The 18,732-nt window shown below is 40.3% G+C and overlaps 1 protein-coding gene and 1 long non-coding RNA gene across 2 annotated transcripts in view; one reads left to right on the top strand and one right to left on the bottom strand.

The window, feature by feature from the left end:
• KAZALD1 (Kazal type serine peptidase inhibitor domain 1) overlaps positions 1–14,864 on the top strand; it is a 32,781-nt gene extending 17,917 nt beyond the window's left edge. Inside the window, exons 3-5 of the mRNA XM_075842409.1 lie at positions 3,670–3,830; positions 11,891–12,038; positions 12,462–14,864. Of these exons, the coding sequence (XP_075698524.1) occupies positions 3,670–3,830; positions 11,891–12,038; positions 12,462–12,553 (401 nt within the window). The 3' untranslated portion in view covers positions 12,554–14,864. The remainder of the gene's footprint in view (positions 1–3,669; positions 3,831–11,890; positions 12,039–12,461) is intronic.
• On the bottom strand, positions 1,766–6,700 carry LOC142663657 (uncharacterized). The gene is made up of 2 exons (XR_012851126.1): positions 6,612–6,700; positions 1,766–2,047 (listed from the first exon to the last, which is right to left on the bottom strand). It is a non-coding gene; the product is annotated as an uncharacterized LOC142663657 (long non-coding RNA).
• Positions 14,865–18,732: the final 3,868 nt, after the last annotated feature.

Raw genomic sequence — 18,732 nt, 5'->3', positions numbered from 1 at the left:
GAGAACTTCGAGGGACTTTCGGTCCCCTGTTCTCCTTATCACTGGGCATCCCAGTGATCACACATGTATCCCCTATCCTGTGGATAGGGGATGCATGACTTTTGTAGGAACAACCCCTTCAGTGGCGTCGCGCTGTAGCTGCCGTAGCGGCTGCTAGCGGAGCCTCCGGCCATGGGAGGGCCCCGTAGCAGCCGCTACGGCTGCTACAGCGGTAGTTACGCCACTGATTCTATCTGTTCTTAACAGGCTCTACTTCAGGCTGATAAATTTTAACTACACTGTTATATTGTAGCAAAACACAGGAGAGAGATTTGTGCTCCTGATGTATCTAGCTCACAGAGAATTAGGCCATGTTCAGACGTGGCGGAATTTTTCCGCTGCAAATGTTGGTGCACATTTGGCCAATTTACGCAACGAATCTGCAGCAACATTTGCATATTTGACAGGTAATTCAGACGTTGCAGATATCACAGCGGACTTGCTACAGATTTCAGGTTTTGCATTGCAAAGGCTGAAATCCGCAGTGAAATTCCGCTTCTCCGCAACGTCATGAGCAGGCTGCGGAGGGAAAATTCTGCACCGCAGCCTGATTTCCTGATGTCCGGACTGTTCGCAGCAGAATTCAACAGCAATTCCGCCACGTCTGAATGTGCCCTTAGGGCTTGTCCACACACAATAGAATAGCTGCAGAAAATTTCTGCAGCAATTCCGTTGAAAGTCAGAGGCTTTCCACTGCAGCAAAAACACACCATTTCCTGCGTTTTTTGCGGCAGAAAATGGTGCGTAAATTGCTGAGTTTTTCCCAATGTTTGGAGATGGAGACATCTCCTCTGAAAAACGCAGCAATTCTGGCCACTTTCAGCAGCAGGAATTGACACTCTGCTGTCCACAAGTAGGCACCGCAGGTAAATTTCGGCTTCAATTTTGCGCAGCGTGTGGATGAGATTTGTTAAATCTCATTCACTATGCTGCTACTGTATTCTGCTGCATTTTTTCCGGCCTAAATTCTGGCCAGAAAAAACGTGGCAATTCCGGAGTGTGGAGAAGCTGTTAGGCCAAATGCACGCTAAGTATTACATGCGGATTTGCCGTGCATATTTCCCTGCGGCAAATCTTCAGCGTGATACAGTACCAGAAAAGTAAATGAGATGTCAAGTAATCTCATCTACACGTTGCAGAATTTTCCTGCACGTAAATTGACCTGCAGTGAGTATTTTTAAATCAGCATGTCAATTTATCTTGCGTTTCAATAATTTATTGGTCACGAATGGTGGGAGCTGCCTTCCTGTTAGCTATTATTAAAATGTTTTCATGTCCTCAGGATATTAATAAAATTGTAAGAGCCGATTGTACAACTGGGGCATCAAGAAAAGTACCCCTGGTTCCTGGGCCTAACGGTGCCATTGGTGTAGCTTCTGTCTGATGTGAAAGAACATTGGATTGCCAATACCGTAGTTAAAAGGAAGCCTAATCCTTCATGTAGATTTGTCTTATGAGTCAACCATTTTCATGAAGCACTTTATTCACTTTTGGGTAAAAGAAAACATCTCTATTAATTTATTGCTGGGCATTTCTACCCATCGGTCTTCACGCTAGCACATAATTAGTACCAGATCATGCCTCACAAAACAACACTGTTCATTCCCTCCTGCAAGATTATAGAAATAACTCAGAAGGTGGAATTAAAAAAGCAGTAGCCAGTGGCTGTCAATCATCTCCCCAAAACACTTCGTACTTTTAGTACGTGTAAAAGATACACAAACCATTGGGCACATATTTCATTTAATAGGGGAAATGGAGTTATTTGCTTGAATCATAGAATGCCTGGTGTCTGCAAAGCATAAAAAGTGAAAAAAATCATTGTAATCGTTCACAGATGTAGAATTCCATATTCTCGCCACTTCTAGGTTGACTTTTCACTTTCACTAAAGCCAGATGAAGCAGAATTTGGATATTTTCAGGAGTCTGGTCTGTAGTCCCCTGTACATTAATCACTGGGGTGTAGAGGTGCAGTACAAATCTTCTCTGGACCTTGGAGTTAATCTGTCTGATCAGGATTGAAAGGGGAATGGGGTTCATTGACTTGAATTTGGGTAATTTGAGACTAGATAAGGACAAGTTTGAAAATATTGCATTTTATATATATAGTACTGTGTTGCAAAAAATATATCTGCTCTGTATATACATTGATAGGTATCAAAGTGATATTTATTAATGATATGACCCGTTAAGACAATCATTAATGATTTTCGTTATGTAAAATTATCAGATCCAGATCTCAGCCCGAAGCCCCCCTTCGGGCTGAGATTGTTTGTGTGGCACCCAGTACAGTGGAAGCTGTCACAGGTTGTGCCCAAGGCCCCTCTTCCTCATGAGAGATAACCAGTGTTGTAAATTGCACATGGCAGATGGGGAGGCCTGTTGCAGATTACTCTTAGTCCACCCCTGTCTATCATTGTAAACGGTGTTGTCTCTCTAAGGGCTTGTCCACATGTAACGGAATTGCTGCAGAAAAATTCTGCAGCATTTCCGTTGACAGTAGCAGACATTCCGCTGCAGAAAAAATGCACCATTTCCTGCGTTTTTTACTGAAAAAAATGGTGCGTATTTTGCTCGTTTTTCTCAATGCTGGGAGATGGTGACATCTCTGAAAAACGCAGCAATTCAGTCCACTTCCCGCGTTGGAATTGACATGCTGCGGTATGAAAAATATGCACCGCAGGTAAATTTCTGGTCAGAATTTTTACGCAGCGTGTGGATGAGATTTGTTAAATCTCACCCACTTTCCTGCTACTGTATCCAGGTGCGTATTTTCTGTCCACAGTTCCGGGCGCAAAATACGCAGCAATTCCGCTCCATGTAGACGAGCCCTTAAGATGCCAATTACCACTTAAATTCTCTTATCTCTTGAAGCCAAGTCCAAAAGTGACTAAGGGTTTGTTCACATGCAGCAACTGAAAATCTTTTCTGCAGAATATGCGTGGATTTTTACAAAACCTCATTCAGATGTATAGAACAGTCACAATTTTTTTTTGCATTAAATCTGCCATTTGTGAACATACCCTTACAGAAGACATTTTGGAGTCACCCGATCTTCATAAAAAACATTGTCCCTACTTTCTTCTCCCTCTTTCCCACTGATCTATGGCTACCTGGGGGTTACATGCCAACACCTAATGTTTTAATAGTGTATCCTGATAGAAACCGTGCTGTAAAATCATTTCTTAGATTTATACTGCAAAATTTACCCTGAAGTAGGGGCATCCTTTAAGGTAAAATATCTCATACTTGTAACTCTTAGAGAACCTTCTTTGTGATCTATTTGATAAAGACTTATTTAATATATGGTTGTTCCTGAAACAGTCTTTATGACAAAGCAAATCCTGGTATTTGTCAGCAGGGTCGTTCCCCAAGGCGCTGGTTTCAGAACGCACATGTCCCTCCTCGGTCCCTAAGGTTCAGCATGATAGTTCATGGCCAGACAATCAGTCATTTAACAGTTCCTGTTGCACGTTTCGCTTTGAGATATTTACCAACTTCTGTAAATCCATACAAATTCTAATCTATATTGCATTATCTTATGGAAAAAAGAGGTTGACAAAAAGCAACATTAATCAACTGTACATAAAAATTTCCAAATTCTAAGTTTATTCTATAACTTTTCTACAGCCCCTCAAATCCTCAGCCCACCCTATGACATCTGGAATGTTACCGGGAAGGATGCTATATTTGGCTGCGAAGTCTTTGCCTATCCTATGGCGTCTATAGAATGGAAGAAGGAAGGGTCAGAGCTGCTTCTCCCAGGCGATGATCCACATATCTCTGTACAGGTATTTACTTCAATTATTAAAGCGTAACTATACGTTCAATCAACTTTTTATTTACTAGCAGCATGTGTAATATAAATATATTTTGTGATATACTTTATTAATGCATTTGGGCTCCTTTTTGTGTTATATGTGTTTTAAATGGCCACTCTGACACTTTTCTACTACATTTTATATATTTTTCCTGTTGCTAGCAGAAATCCGTACACCGTTTGAATGTACTCAGTGTACGGACTCTGCTGCCTATGTGTATGGTTAGGCCCCATCCTGACGTCAGATGTGCCTGCCCCCATCGTGACGTCAGGAAGGTCTCTGCCTCTATGTACTATACAGTTCTCTATGGAGTAACCGGCTGCAGCAGAACGTAGGGAAGAGAATGTGATGAGCTCTGCCGCTGTCCGTTCTCTAGTATGTGAATGGCGCTTCAGTAGCCAAAGAAGCGCAGGTCTAGCGAGGGTACGGATGTAGCCGTCTCTATCTTGACTCTGATAATTTGCTGCAGCGTGATATCACACAACAAAAGCCATTGAAAACGTCATTGAAAAAGTCAAGATAAGGGATCTTTCCACTGTGTATTTAATGCGTTAAAAGTCAAGCTAAAGATGTCTACATCTGTACAAGTGACCTGCCGCCAGACCTGCGCTTCTTCTAGTGAAGCGCCTTTCACATACTAGAGACCAGACAGCGGCAGAGTTCATCACATTCTCTTCCCTGTGCTCTGCTGCTGCCGGTTACAGCAGTATATAGTGGGAGAAGAGGGGACAAGGGAGCCGGCACAGACCTGCGCTTCGTCTAGAGAAGCGCCTTTCACATACTAGAGACCAGACAGCAGCAGAGCTCATCACATCCTCTTCCCTGCGCTCTGCTGCTGCCGGTTACAGCAGTATATAGAGGGAGAAGAGGGGACAAGGGAGCCGCCACAGACCTGCGCTTCTTCTAGTGAAGCGCCTTTCACATACTAGAGACCAGACAGCAGCAGAGCTCATCACATTCTCTTCCCTGTGCTCTGCTGCTGCCGGTTACAGCAGTATATAGTGGGAGACGAGGAGACAAGGGAGCCTCCACAGACCTGCGCTTCGTCTAGAGAAGCACCTTTCACATCCTTGAGTCCGGACAGCAGCTGAGCTCATCACATCCTCTTCCCTGCGCTCTGCTGCTGCCGGTTACAGCAGTATATAGTGGGAGAAGAGGGGACAAGGGAGCCGCCACAGACCTGCGTTTCGTCTAGAGAAGCACCTTTCACATCCTTGAGTCCGGACAGCAGCTGAGCTCATCACATCCTCTTCCCTGCGCTCTGCTGCTGCCGGTTACAGCAGTATATAGTGGGAGAAGAGGAGACAAGGGAGCCTCCACAGACCTGCGCTTCTTCTAGTGAAGTGCCTTTCACATACTAGAGACCGGACAACAGCAGAGCTCATCACATTCTCTTCCCTGTGCTCTGCTGCTGCCGGTTACTCCATAAAGAACTGTATAGTACATAGAGGCAGAGACCTTCCTGACGTCACGATGGGGGCATGCACATCTGACATCAGGATGGGCCCACCACCCACCTGTACACACAGGCAGCAGAGTCCGTACACCGAGTACATTCAAACAGTGCACAGATTTCTGCTAGCAACAGGAAAAATACTAGAAATAAAATGTGGTAGAAAAGTGTCAGAGTGGCCATTTAAAAAACATAAAACACAAAGAGGAGCCCAAATGCATTAATAACGTATATCACAAAATATATTTATATTACACATGCTGCTAGAAAATAAAAAGTTGATCGAACATTTAGTTACTCTTTAAGTCAACCTCCCAAGTATTTGTCTTATATAACATTGTCGAATATTGAAAACCATGGAAATAGCTTTAAATGCACTAAATGTACATAACGCAATGAGGATGGTTCCTGCATATTCTTGTACCAGACTTCAATAGCTGGAGTGCTAATTCAATATCAGATCTCTAACCAGGGATGAAGTTAGGGCTTTCTTTCATTCAGAAGAAAGATTCAGTTTGGTGTTCCTACTCCACAAAGTAATACAAATCTGTATATCTGTATATCGCCATGATGCATGGATTTGTAGTTCAGAGGCCAAATCATAATTTTTCCCTGTCCCAGCACTGCTACTACTATGCCAAAATAATATGCATCCCCGTTATTATAAAAACTTTATCTATAGTTCTTGTTTCTGGTGCAAGTGACACCCCCCAACACCCAGGACCCAGGGCATATGTCCGACCAGCCCCCCTCCCCCCATCGTCACACGTGGATATGTCTGTTGTAATACACCGACCTCCATCGTTTTTTTGGAATCAGTGAAATGTCTGCTAATTGTTTACTTACTTTATATTGACATTGAGTAATACTGACACTTAAGGGCTGGGGAATTCAAGCAAATTAGAGCAAATTTTCGTAATCTGAAAAAGTAAGCAATTTGGAATCAAGATAATTAGCCAGTTTTTATGTGATCCGCTGCCTTGAAGGTTTTATTCATGTTGACAAGCTCAAACTAAAAACATTCAGGTTTGGCAAAATGTTGTCATTGATTAAAGGGATAGTAATAGTAACTCTTTATGGGTAATCTGCTTTGTTTTTATTTGTAATGCTATATGCCATCTGATGAAGATTTGGAGAAAAGCTAAAACTTGGACATTGGAGAGGAATAAACTAAAGGAGAGTTATAGTTCTCTGTATATCATGAAACAAATAGCATTCACTGTTCACAAACTCCCAGAAATAGAGTATATAATAGTATATGTGATAAATATATATAATAAACTATAACAATTACAAACCATGAATGCCAGTATGTCTGGATGTTGGATATGCAGATCAAGGTTGGTGGATGCCCTTGGGCAAAACAATTAGTAAACGCCCCTCTGCTGTAACTGTCATATAATAACTGTCATATAATACATGGCTATGTTATGATGGCACTATACATTAAACGGCACTGCATATTAGCAGTAGAGGAATATGGTGCATTGGAGAACTGAACAAAGAGTTGATGCAAGATAGATTTTGAAGAAACTGGGAATTGGAAATCTAGGCAGTGGTTCTCTATGGGCAATTGCCTCTTTTGCCCTCCCTATAATACAGCACTTTGAATGTTGGAAAGGGGCATACACAAACAGATATTTATCACAATGTATAATCAATGAGCCTCATTGGATACAATGACCTCATTGGGGAAAGAATATGTTGTAAAGTGAGAAATAGTGGTTTTGCATGTCCCCAGATGTATTTTTCTTAGACTATAGTAAAATAAACGCCACGATCTGCCACCAAAAGACCAATTATGTTGTTAGCATGAAAGATAACCGATTGTTTTTAATACCGTAGACAAAATGATTATTTTTTATCTCCAGCATTCCAGCATTTCAATGGTGTAGCTATATTCCTTTTGGGGGTTTGGATCATCCCTTTAATCTGTTTTACAGCCTTTATTACGTGAGCCAATGGTCACCAGAATTTGACTTTATTGTCTCTACGCATAGTATCATCTGAAATTCATCAATACAAAATTATTTTACTTGACGCCAGACTTGCCAACAGTTTTAATTTTCACCATATGGAAAATCATTCTGATATATGATTTTATATTACTTGGCGTCAGATTTGATACTTTTGTTCGTGGCACCACATATGTATTTGCAACAGGCTTTGGGTATCTTGTCATTGGTCAACACAAAAATATTTTTCACCCTCTTAATAGGTAATTCAGTTCAAAATTGAAAATTTACTTTTAATCACATACCAGTAGTTTTTCCGGTAAAAGTCTAACTTACTACATTTGGAACTTGAGTGTATCTACATGTAGAAATATAAATGAGAAATAAAGAACATTTTTTATGTAGATATCGCATCTCTGTATGTTTTGTAGCGGCTACTCATCTGGAAAATTATACTACATCATTTTCTTGTAGAATGAAGCCTTTAAATAATGGCCTCTACTGCTCCTACTTAGGGATTTCCTGTCTGTCTAGAAATAGACTTATACATTTCAGAATATCGGAATTGATGAGTCCTGCATTTTGTACAGTAACAGTGATGATTGTTTGACCTAAGTCTGACTGTGTAGTAAAGTCCCGCTGGGAAATCTACTGTTATAATAACATCCAACTGTTGAGTCTCGGTCAATGTAACATATATAACACACATTTTCTTGTAATAACCTTTTACCTCTTGCTTAAATTACAATTTGCATAATGGAAAGTCATGGGGCTGGGGGTTTTAAAAGTTTTGTTTTGATGACCCTGAAGACCATGATGCTTTGCAGTAGATGTCAGTATCAAGCTTTTCCTTGCCTTGGTGGGTCTTGATCCCAGGTTTTGAAACATATTCCCTTTGGTCACTAAATTTAGTACGGAAAGTGACAACCTCCCTTAGCACATTTCAGACAGCAGAAGATGTCACTTTCAGGCTTCTTCCGCCAGTACCCAGGGGGCCCATGCCGCAGTTTTTATTGGGTTAGAACTTACCGTATGGATTTTACTCTTGGTTAACACTTTAGTTATAGGTAGACCAACACCTTTGAAGTATCTGTGTCAAAGTAATTTTAGAGATAAAGTTTAAACTGCAAACATAAAGTTTAAATGTAGATATTGGCTTTTTCCTAAATATAACTGGCATTAGCATTGAGCTGAGGGAGGATGATCATACTTGCTAACAGTTTAGTTTATTGAGGGACTTGTAGGTGCTCCTGACCACAAAGTGGTGCGGTTTGTGAAGATTTGCATAAAAAAGGTAATTTCTAGACAGTTTAGCGGGTGTTATTGTAGAACAGGGGATTTGGGATTCATGGGAGGTCAGAGAATGACCGGAAAACTCATGCACTCAGGCATATAGAAATAGTTTTAAAATCCTGTCATTCTCTGTTTGAAATTGAGAAATGTTAATTTCAAATGCAGAAATCTTACGGAGTAGAGTTGCTACTCGCTTACATGTTTTAAGATAAGCAATGCTCTTAAATACAGCAATGCTTAACTCGAAATCTGTAGGCACCTCTGCTCCCTAAGATGTCTTTGCTGTTAATAAAAATTTTGCAAATAAAAATGTCTGGATTTTATACAGAGAGCGCCAAGATTTTTCAACAATTTTTTTTATACCTACGTACCAGCTTCTAGTATACCCCACACAGAATATTGCTACAATACATATGCTGGTAAGCTGATCTTACTATCCTCAAATTATTTTTGGCTCAAATAACTGAAAAAAAATCAGGATCAAATGGAACAATGAAACATTTTCCATTTCATATTTTTCCCTACATCTCATTGGAGCCCACTTAATCTTGCAGCACGTTGGAACCTATTAGCCAGACAGTCCACTCCAGAACATCTTCACAAAGCCTCAAGTCAGCATGTTTTCTGCAGATGCGGCAGGGGCTGTCCGGATGACCGATTCATAATCAATCATCTTTTTGTTACTTTTTTAATGAAATTTGTATTCAGACAGTCTTTTCTATAGTCGTGCAATTAAATGGGTATGGTAATATCTCTGCTAGTCTAGGGTAGTCAAGGAGTTGATCGTACCAACCGCAGTAGTCTAAGGTAGTGAAGGAGTTAATTCCAACATCCCTATGGTCTAAGGCAGTGAAAGGGTTAATACCAACATCCTTAGTGGTCTAATGCAATAAAGGAGTTAATTCCAACTTTCCTGGTGGTCTAAAGTTGTAGATGAGTAACTGCACAGTTCCTTCTATGATTCTGAAGAGCAGTTCATGAGCGCTCTGCCGATCAGTGAGGGGGGGGGGGGTCCCAGGGAACCTGTATAGATGCAGTTTCAAATGAGTGGGAATTTTGAAGCTTTGCGGGCCACACCGCCAAGCAGCTTTAAGGAAACAGTGCACGGACCCTGCTTATATCAGAAGCCATGATTCTGTACCAGATCGGCCATACGACAAATCCAAATGGTGACCATCAGACCCATGGACTTATAATAAAGTTCTGTCAAGGTTTCTGTCCTATTGACAGGCAGAATTACGCTGCATGCTGCGCTTTTCTTGCCATCAAAAGTGACGGAACCTTCTACCAAGCCTCCTACGCCAATGTGAACAACATCCAAAACTCTATACACAATATATTCCCTTTAATACTGTATTTAGGTCTTCTGGTGCAGATATTGTCTATCCATAGCACCCAAAGTCTGGTGGAGACATCCTGGGACATCTTGGAGTGTTTCTTATTTTCCATTGCTTCATAGTCTTACCAAATTTTAATTTGCCGAGATTGTCCCCGACAACCAGAATGAAATGTCCTTTACTGACTGTATTATAATGGACAATGCGCAGTCCCAACATATGTTCTTATTTTGTATATTAAAATGTCTGGAGTTTAATCATCAAGACAGTTTAATGTTGAATTGAGCATTACTAAGGCCTTGTCGAACAGCCAAATGTAGTGGAAACAGTGAGGCAGATTTTCATGAAGCCTAATTAACTTATTAAAGAAAACGTATTTGTAAGTTAAAGTCACAAGCTTTGATTCATTCAGCTCCGATGCCAAGTTAAAGATTAACATGAGAAGGGCAGAGTGTGAAACAAACAGAGCGCCAAACCTTCATTTATAAAGCAATATTAATGATATTTTCTGAATTTTGGAGACTGAATGTCAATTAAAATCAAGAGATATTTTTCATTTATTTATTATGTGTTTTTAATAAATTAATGTTTTTTGTTATTTTAATAATTTTTTTAATTGATTGTTTTTACTTTTTTACGATACAGCTTTTATGTGTCCTGTATACATAAAAGCTGTATCATTTTCTCTCAGCCGATTCCGTCAGTTCAGCTGAACTGACAGCTCGGCTGAGTGCGGGTCCTGTGTTCCCTGACACACAGAATGGACCTAATATAGTTCACATCTAAGTTGATCAACTGAACTAACAGGATTGGCTGAGAGAGAACAATACAGCTTTTATGTATACATACAAGCTGTATCATAAAAAGTAAAAGAACAATTCATAAAAGTCAATTCAAAAAGTGATTCAAATCACAAAAAAACATATATCTCATTAGAAAAAACTATTCAAAATATTCTTTAAACAATTAAGTAAAAAGTTATATTGTAGAGACCGTGTAGGGGTGTAACATCAAAGGTCAGCATGTGCCCCGGGTGCTCTGAGGTATAACTGAGGGGTGGGGGGTGGGACCAAAGAGAGAATCTCTGTGTCATGCACCGCCCCCTCAAACATTGCCCTAGGCATAATAGTGTATCAGTTTTGCAGGGATTGTTCCTTTAACTATACATTTTCAAAGTTATCCACCAAAATGTATTCAAAGCTTCCAATAAATAGTCAAGACATAGATATATCGAAAAAAGACCAAAAAATGTCTAAACAGAAATAACACAAAAGTATTTCTAAATTTCAAAAAATACAAATCTTTGTAGTCCCGTTATGGGAATGACCCCCCTCCCACAGTTACATACAATGGTTAAAAAACATATAATAAAAAACAACCTCGGACAAGAAACTTCACCGTAATATATTGTTGTTTTTTTTTTATATTGACTTAAAACATGAATATATTACGGTGGAGTTTCTTGTTTTCTATTATATGTTTTTTAACCATTGTATGTAACTGTGGGAGGGGGGTCATTCCCATAACGGGACAATAAAGATTTGTATTTTTTTAAATTTAGAAATACTTTTGTGTTATTTCTGTTTATACATTTTCAAAGCCCTATTATGACATGTGAACTATTAGCTTGAATGAAAGGCAGGGGATCTTCATTAGGAAATTTTGTAATAACTGAAATTTTAATTTAAGGGACAACATTTTTATTTTTATTTTTTTAAGAAAAAGCAGGAAAAAAAATCAAACAAATCAAAGTTATAAGAATTAGGCATCTCTAGGAAAATATTTTTTCTTCTGTTCTTGTGAGATATTTTACTGAATTGTTATTTATCATTGTGGGTTCACCACTAGAACACAAGATTTAGATGGAAAGCTGTGTCTGAATTTTATGGCCATGTCTATCCTGTTCTGTAGACCATACATCAAAGAATAATGCTCCAAAAAAAATCTTCTAATTTTTGTTTCTACAACTTAAACATATTCTTACATTTCTAGTTTAGAGGAGGCCCCCAGAAGTATGAAGTGACTGGATGGCTTCAGATACAATCAGTCCGTGTTACAGATGAAGGAACTTACCGCTGCTTTGCCAAGAACAAGATTGGTGAAGTTGTGGCAGGAGCCATCCTCACAGTGCTAACTCCAGGTACAGGTGTACAGTCAATGGTTTTAGTGCATAAAGGGGTTATAATATCTCAGTATGGATCACATGGAAAATAAATAGGATTTAATGATTGATTGACAGGCCCTTTTAGATGCCCTAGTTACATGTGGCTGTATCTTATGACACTGGAACTATAACATTCACAAATCTGTACTGATCTATAATATAGAGGTGTTCTATAGTAATCAAATTGGGGTACAATTTATTTTATTTCAAATGTCTTAAGACAAAGCAGCACATTGTGTAGGCAAGACAACAAATGGAAAACATTTGCTCGGTTAGGCTTTGTGTATTTTAGGTTATTTTTTTTTTTATATGTTCTTTAGACTGTGTACTTTTTACTGCTAGTAACCAAAACTACTTCACACGTATTAAAGTGCAGCGTCTGCTCTTTCCCTTCTTTAGATCAACTGAACATGACTGGACTAACTCTGCCAAAATTCCGAAACCAGTTACAAGAAGACGATGCTGACGGCGAGGATTCGGATTATTACTAAATTCCATAGTACCATGGATACAGTAACCTTCTATGATTAAGAAATCCCATCCTTAAAAGGGAAGGAATCCATAACGAAAGTATACGTTGTGACAAGGGACAAATCGAAAGCACTTTAAATTTCTCGACCCGCCTTTGGAAGCTTATGTAGAATAGCGTTATTTTTCTCATAGATTTTTTTGAAGAATTTTTTTTTTGTATTAATATGAAAATGACTTTTTATAATGAAATGGAATGGACACATATTTTATGTGCTATTTGTAAATACAGATTGCGAAAAGAATTTACATTTTTTATTGTCTATATCTGTATATTGTCTGTAATGACCATTATATATTATTTACAACCAACTGCTCAGCCTAAACCACAGTGTTTGTGCAATTTGTATTATTAACAATAGATGTGGAAACTTATTTGACATTTAAGGAGAATTGTGAAAAAAAATATAGCTTAGTGCAATATGAAAGGTTATAAGCCATGTCAGACTGGAGTTCCTTGGGCCCACCAGAGGAAACGATTCTGAGAACCACCCTCCATCTATACTGAACATGTGCACGTCAAATTTTAATTGTATTTTAAACTTTGTTGTTATTGCACACACAGGACATATTACCAATAAGGTCTAACGGTATGCTCACACAGTTTTTTGGCGCTGTTTTTCGGAAACTGTGCCAAAAAACATCCAAAAACACCTCCCAACGGAAAAAAATGCTGTGGGAAAAAGAAGCGTCATGCCCTTTCTTCAGGCATTTCCATCTCTGATCTCCCAATGGGAGGCAGAGAAAGCAGTTTTCGCTGTGTTTTTTGCCCACGGCGCTCAAAAACTAAAAACGCTGCAAAAAAATGCGACAAACGGAGTGCAAGCAGGTCAAAATCTGCCTCAAAATTCCTGGAGGAATTTAGAGGCACATTTTTCTGCCTGCAAAAAACGGTGTGAACTAGGTCTAAGGCCCCATGCACACAACTGTAAAATCGACTGTAATTACAGACCGTAATTACGGACCCATTGATTTCTATGGCAGACGGACACCTTCCCGTATGTCTATGGGATGGTGTCTGTGCTGTAGAAACTGGCCGAAAAAAATAGGACATGTCCTATTTTTTTATTTTATTTACGGTGCTCCTATACATTATAATGGGAGCATGGCCCGTAAAAACGGCCGGCTGTCCGAGGCCATCCATGCCCGTAATTACAGGTCGTAATTATGTGCACGGTCGTGTGCATGAAGCCTAAGAGGTTATAAATCATCCAATAAGAAATAGAACCTAGTAGCAAGTGATTGTCTACAAAGTCACCTCCAAATGTGGTTGTCTTCTGCTGGACCTTTGGTGCCCGTTCATGTGTTAGAGCCTTGGTCCACCGGAAGTCCAACCTTAAACATGAGGTCCAAATAAAAATAGTGAAGGCCCATCATTTGGTTTTAGTTTATGTCACCACATTCCAACATGTTGGGACAGAATTGTGCTTGTTTGCTTCTCCTCCTTCTTATGTGTTGTAGGAGAGAAAAATATTGGCACAATGATCTTAACACTAAAACTGGTGTGGCTTGTTTCTTCTTTTTTTGCAGTAAGGTCGGTGTCACCTGTCTTCATCAACTAATTTTGCATCCTTGATAGGTGATGGCTGTTCTATTGCTATTTAAGAAATTCAGTATGCTTAGGGTATAACTGGATTGCTCTGGGTGGGGTATAAGGTTCATGGCCATATGGAGCTGTTATGTGGTCACTTTATGGTGGTATCATTTGAGCATTGTATGGTGGTATTTACTTCTGCATTGTGTGGCACTACGAATTAGGCAGTGTGCAGTATATATATTTTTTCATTGTATGGTGGTGGCTACACTGTATAGCATTGTTATTCAGACAACTGTATAGAAGTGTTATTTGGCCAACATATGGCACAATATGGTACTAATAATTTGGCACTGTTTGGTATGGTTCTGTGCACACTGTATGACAAAACACCAAATGGAGAAGTTACCGTACAGGGCAAAATCCAACATAAGATGGGCGGGCCCTGTATATATCAGTCCACATCTGATTGCTACATAACAGGTTAACCACTTGATAGCCTCATATCCCCAATTTTCATATAGATGTACTGACCACAGCCACTTCTTGACGTTCACTTTGCCTGCACTTATTGGTAGCACCAAATTTTATAATATTATACAAAAGTAGGAGCTGATATAGTTCCTAAGCCAAGATTGCTTTATAACCCAATACTTCCACAGGTTGTGAAACAAATGCTTTAAAATGCAGCTCCACTTTTATCTTAATATTAAATGATCAAATAATGCAATAAATATATTTTTTCCCCTCGATATGGAGCATCTGTAAGGCGTCACCGGCAGATACTGTATGTATGTTAATATATAAAAACTGCTTAATGTCAATGGGTAACTGTATGTCCCCCACCAGTCCTTTTGTCAAATGCAAGCAAATGACCTCACTTGCAGAAAGACAGTTTCATTTGCCCATTGGGAATGGGACAGTTGCTTTATATATGAAGCAATTATTGTATATATGATTGTCTGACCACAATGCAATTGCTGCAACTTATGATTGACAAGTCATGATACATTCACACTCCAATAGAAGGTAATATAAATCTACACTGAAAAAGACTTTTTGTAAACACTGTGCCATTTAAAGGGGTTTTCAGAGTTTTTTTTTTTAGGATAGACCATCAATGTATGATCAGTGGGGGTCCCGCCTCTGAGACCATCCCTGTAATCAGCGATTGATTACCATGGTTGCTTCTCTGGAAAACCTAACACAGCAATGTCAATACAGCTGTGGCTACATCTGGTACTGTATCTCAGCTCGTTCAAGTGAATCGGACAGAGCGAGAAGGGTTCCACAGAGCGCCCTTGCCTCTTGGTTCCACTGATTGTTTGGGACCCGTTGGACTACCACGAATCATAGATTGTTGGCCTATCAATGTATAATCCAGGAAAACCACTTTAAATTGCATGACTCTCATTGCTCTGCAGAACATACTTTGTAACCCAGATCTTAGCATGGGTAGTCTCCTGGTACATTGCAGACAGCAATCATTCACCAGACGTTCTTTAAAGTGCATTGCTAGGGAATTATTTTTGTCCCCATTTTTAATGTCTCTTATGTTATCACCTTAGAAAAGTGCAAACCTAGAATCTTATAGGTTCTCTATTATCTTGGACACATAAGGTTTCTGTAGTTAATCGGTTGTCCAGTCCCTAAAAATGTATGACCTATCCTCAAGATAAGCCATCAATAGCTGATAGGTCGAGGAACCCCCGCTGATCAGCTGTTTTGAAGGGGGTGCAGCGCTCGTATGATAATTTCTACTTGCTCATTGTGAATCGTCGACACGGATGTAGCGGCGAATCATAGGGATACCAGTGAATTGCCACTACACGTGTGTCAGAGATTCACAGTAAGCAAGTAGAAATGAAGGGAAAGCAGCACTCATACGAGCGCTGCAGCCCCTTCAAAACAGCTGATCGGCGGTGGTCCTGGTAGTCGGAAGCGACCCATCAGCTATTGATGGCCTATCTTGAGTATAGGCCATCAATTTTTAGGGACTGGACAACCCCTTTACTTTGACTATGTTGGCTAACAATTCTTTTTTATGCAAAATTCTTAAAATAAATTAAATACAGAAATGTAAATAATTGAAAGGTAAATCCAGCTGAAATTATCTTTTGACAAGTCATGTAGACTTTTCAGAAGATAACATTGGTGTGTTGTGTATGTGTGTGGGGAAGGGGGCAGTGAGCTCAGGGTTTTAATATGCCAAGGGCTCCGTCTTCGCACATTGCCGTCAGCTGTGTGCCCAAACCCCTTTGGTTTTATATCACTGCATAACAATGAAGATTTGGCGTTGTGGACTCTAGGAACAATGATTGGACCCTGTTGGAGATATCATGGTAACTAAGAAACGAATGACTAAATTAGAATTCAACAGCAGAGGATGACTCAAAGACTTACAGTGATTGGGTATTTTTTATTTATTAATTTGGTGCACTTTCCTTCTGTTTTAGATAATTCATACTAATTCTTTTCTTTTATAGACACAGCCCAATCAGATGCAGATGAATGGAACTCAGCTGCAATACCACATGCAGCCCATGGAGAAGGGTGGTGCAGTTTCTGAAAGAAAGCAGCAATGTACTAATCTCATACAACCCCTTTAATGGGTTAAGTTGCTCTACAAGATATACAGTGAAATCTACCCAGAAGACCACTCCTTTAAAAAGACAGTTTCCCCATCATTATAGTCTATAAGCAGACCACTCCCCTAATCTAACCAAAGACCATTTTTTTTTTGCACATTTTTCAGTGAGAATCCCTTTAAAATAAGACCACATATTGGACTGCGCTGTAATTCACTTAGATGTGGGTGCACGCCGCATTACCAGACCAGAGAGCAGGAGTTGGAGACTTGCTTGGCACATTAAAGGAGAGAAGCTGCCAGCATTGCGTTGCATCATTGGGGCAGAGAGAGTAGGAGGAGGAGCATTTTCAGTACCACAGTGGATCATAGGAAAGGAGGGAGGAGGAGGGAAGATGTTAGAGAAGGCAAAGGGGCAGCATCATGCTGTACTGAACAGCCCACACGATTGCTGAGCAGGGAAGCCTGCAAACTGCGACTGGGGTGTCAAGGTTAGCAGTGAGAAGGGATATGTAGAGTGGAACCTGACTGGGGTCTAAGGATGCTGGGAGCCCTGCTGTACAAGAATGAAGAGGGAACCATACTGGGGACTAGGAATGAGAGGGGGAGCCCTAATGGCTACAAGAAACAAGATGGGAATCGTGCTGGGAAACAAGATTTAGAGGAGAACCATGCTAGGGATCATGAATGAGAGTGAGGCCATGCTGGCGACTAGAAATGAGAGAGGAGCCATGCTGGGGACAAGGAATGAGAGGGGAGCCATGATGGGGATTAGGAATGAGTGGGAGCCATGCTGAGAACTATGAATAGTCTGGTTTAGCTTAGGTCAGGGCTTGCGGCATGCGATCACTCACATTTCACAAGCAGGAGGTCAGGGAAGGTGGCTGAGGTTCGTCATGGGTAACAAATAAGAGGTCAGGGCAGGCGGCAGGCAAGGATAGTTAAAGGTAAAGGCAGAGATCAATCATAGGAATTCCAGACAAAGTATAATGCAGGGTATCACAAGACTAGCTTTGATGAACCTAATTGCTCAGGCAATGTGTCAAGGGAATGCAGGTTATTTTATACCCAGGGAAAGCTGGGGCTATGGCCCTTTACTGACTGCAAGGGTCGGCACGTGCGCACTAGTATGTGCAGAAGGAGAACAGTGGCAATGGAGGCCGTCAGCAGACCTGACTGAGAGAGGTACGCAATGTCGACCTGGAGCTAGTGGATGCCGTGAGGAGGTTAGTATACCGGTATGTCCCCATGTTAGTAGGGAGCGGCTTCACCTAATTGTATGAGTTCAGCAGCCAGACTTGCATTGGTTTTATAGTAAGGGTATGTGCACACGATAGCTGGCATTTACGTGTGAAAAGACAGACTGTTTTCAAGAGAAAACAGCTGCCTCGTTTCACACGTAAATGCTCCTCCTCGTAATATACGAGGCGTCTGTGACGCTCGTAAATCTTGAGCTGCTCTTCATTGAGTTCAATGAAGAACGGCTCAAATTACGTTGCAAAGAAGTGCCCTGCACTTCTTTGCCGAGGCAGTCAATTTACGCGTCGTCGTTTGACAGCTGTCAAACGACGACGCGTAAATGACAGGTCGTCTGCACAATACGTCGGCAAACCCATTCAAATGAATGGGCAGATATTTGCCGACGTATTGTAGCCCTATTTTCAGACGTAAAACGAGGCATAATTCGCCTCGTTTACGTCTGAAAATAGGTCGTGTGAACCCAGCCTTAGGTTAAAAACAAAGACGATCAAGTTCAAGCTTTCTGAGATTTACCAGTTTGATTCATAGAAGGGAAAACAGGACCACCCAGGGTAACAGTTGTCAATTGCATTTCACTGGCTAAAAAATGCCTTAATGACCCTCCTCTTCAACATTACTACGGTACATTTCTCCAAGCATGTACCCATAGGTACAGATATTTATATCCAAATAGGCAATAGGAACATGGTTAGTTTAAGCTGAATTGAGCTATATCATGTGAACTTTTTACTCCCTTTTGCTACCATTCATTTAAAAAAAAA

This window comes from Rhinoderma darwinii, chromosome 11, assembly GCF_050947455.1.
Source record: "Rhinoderma darwinii isolate aRhiDar2 chromosome 11, aRhiDar2.hap1, whole genome shotgun sequence".
NCBI classification, from domain to species: domain Eukaryota; kingdom Metazoa; phylum Chordata; class Amphibia; order Anura; family Rhinodermatidae; genus Rhinoderma; species Rhinoderma darwinii.
The sequence above is the reverse complement of the archived record's forward strand: the minus strand, read 5'-3'. Positions and strand labels throughout refer to the sequence as shown.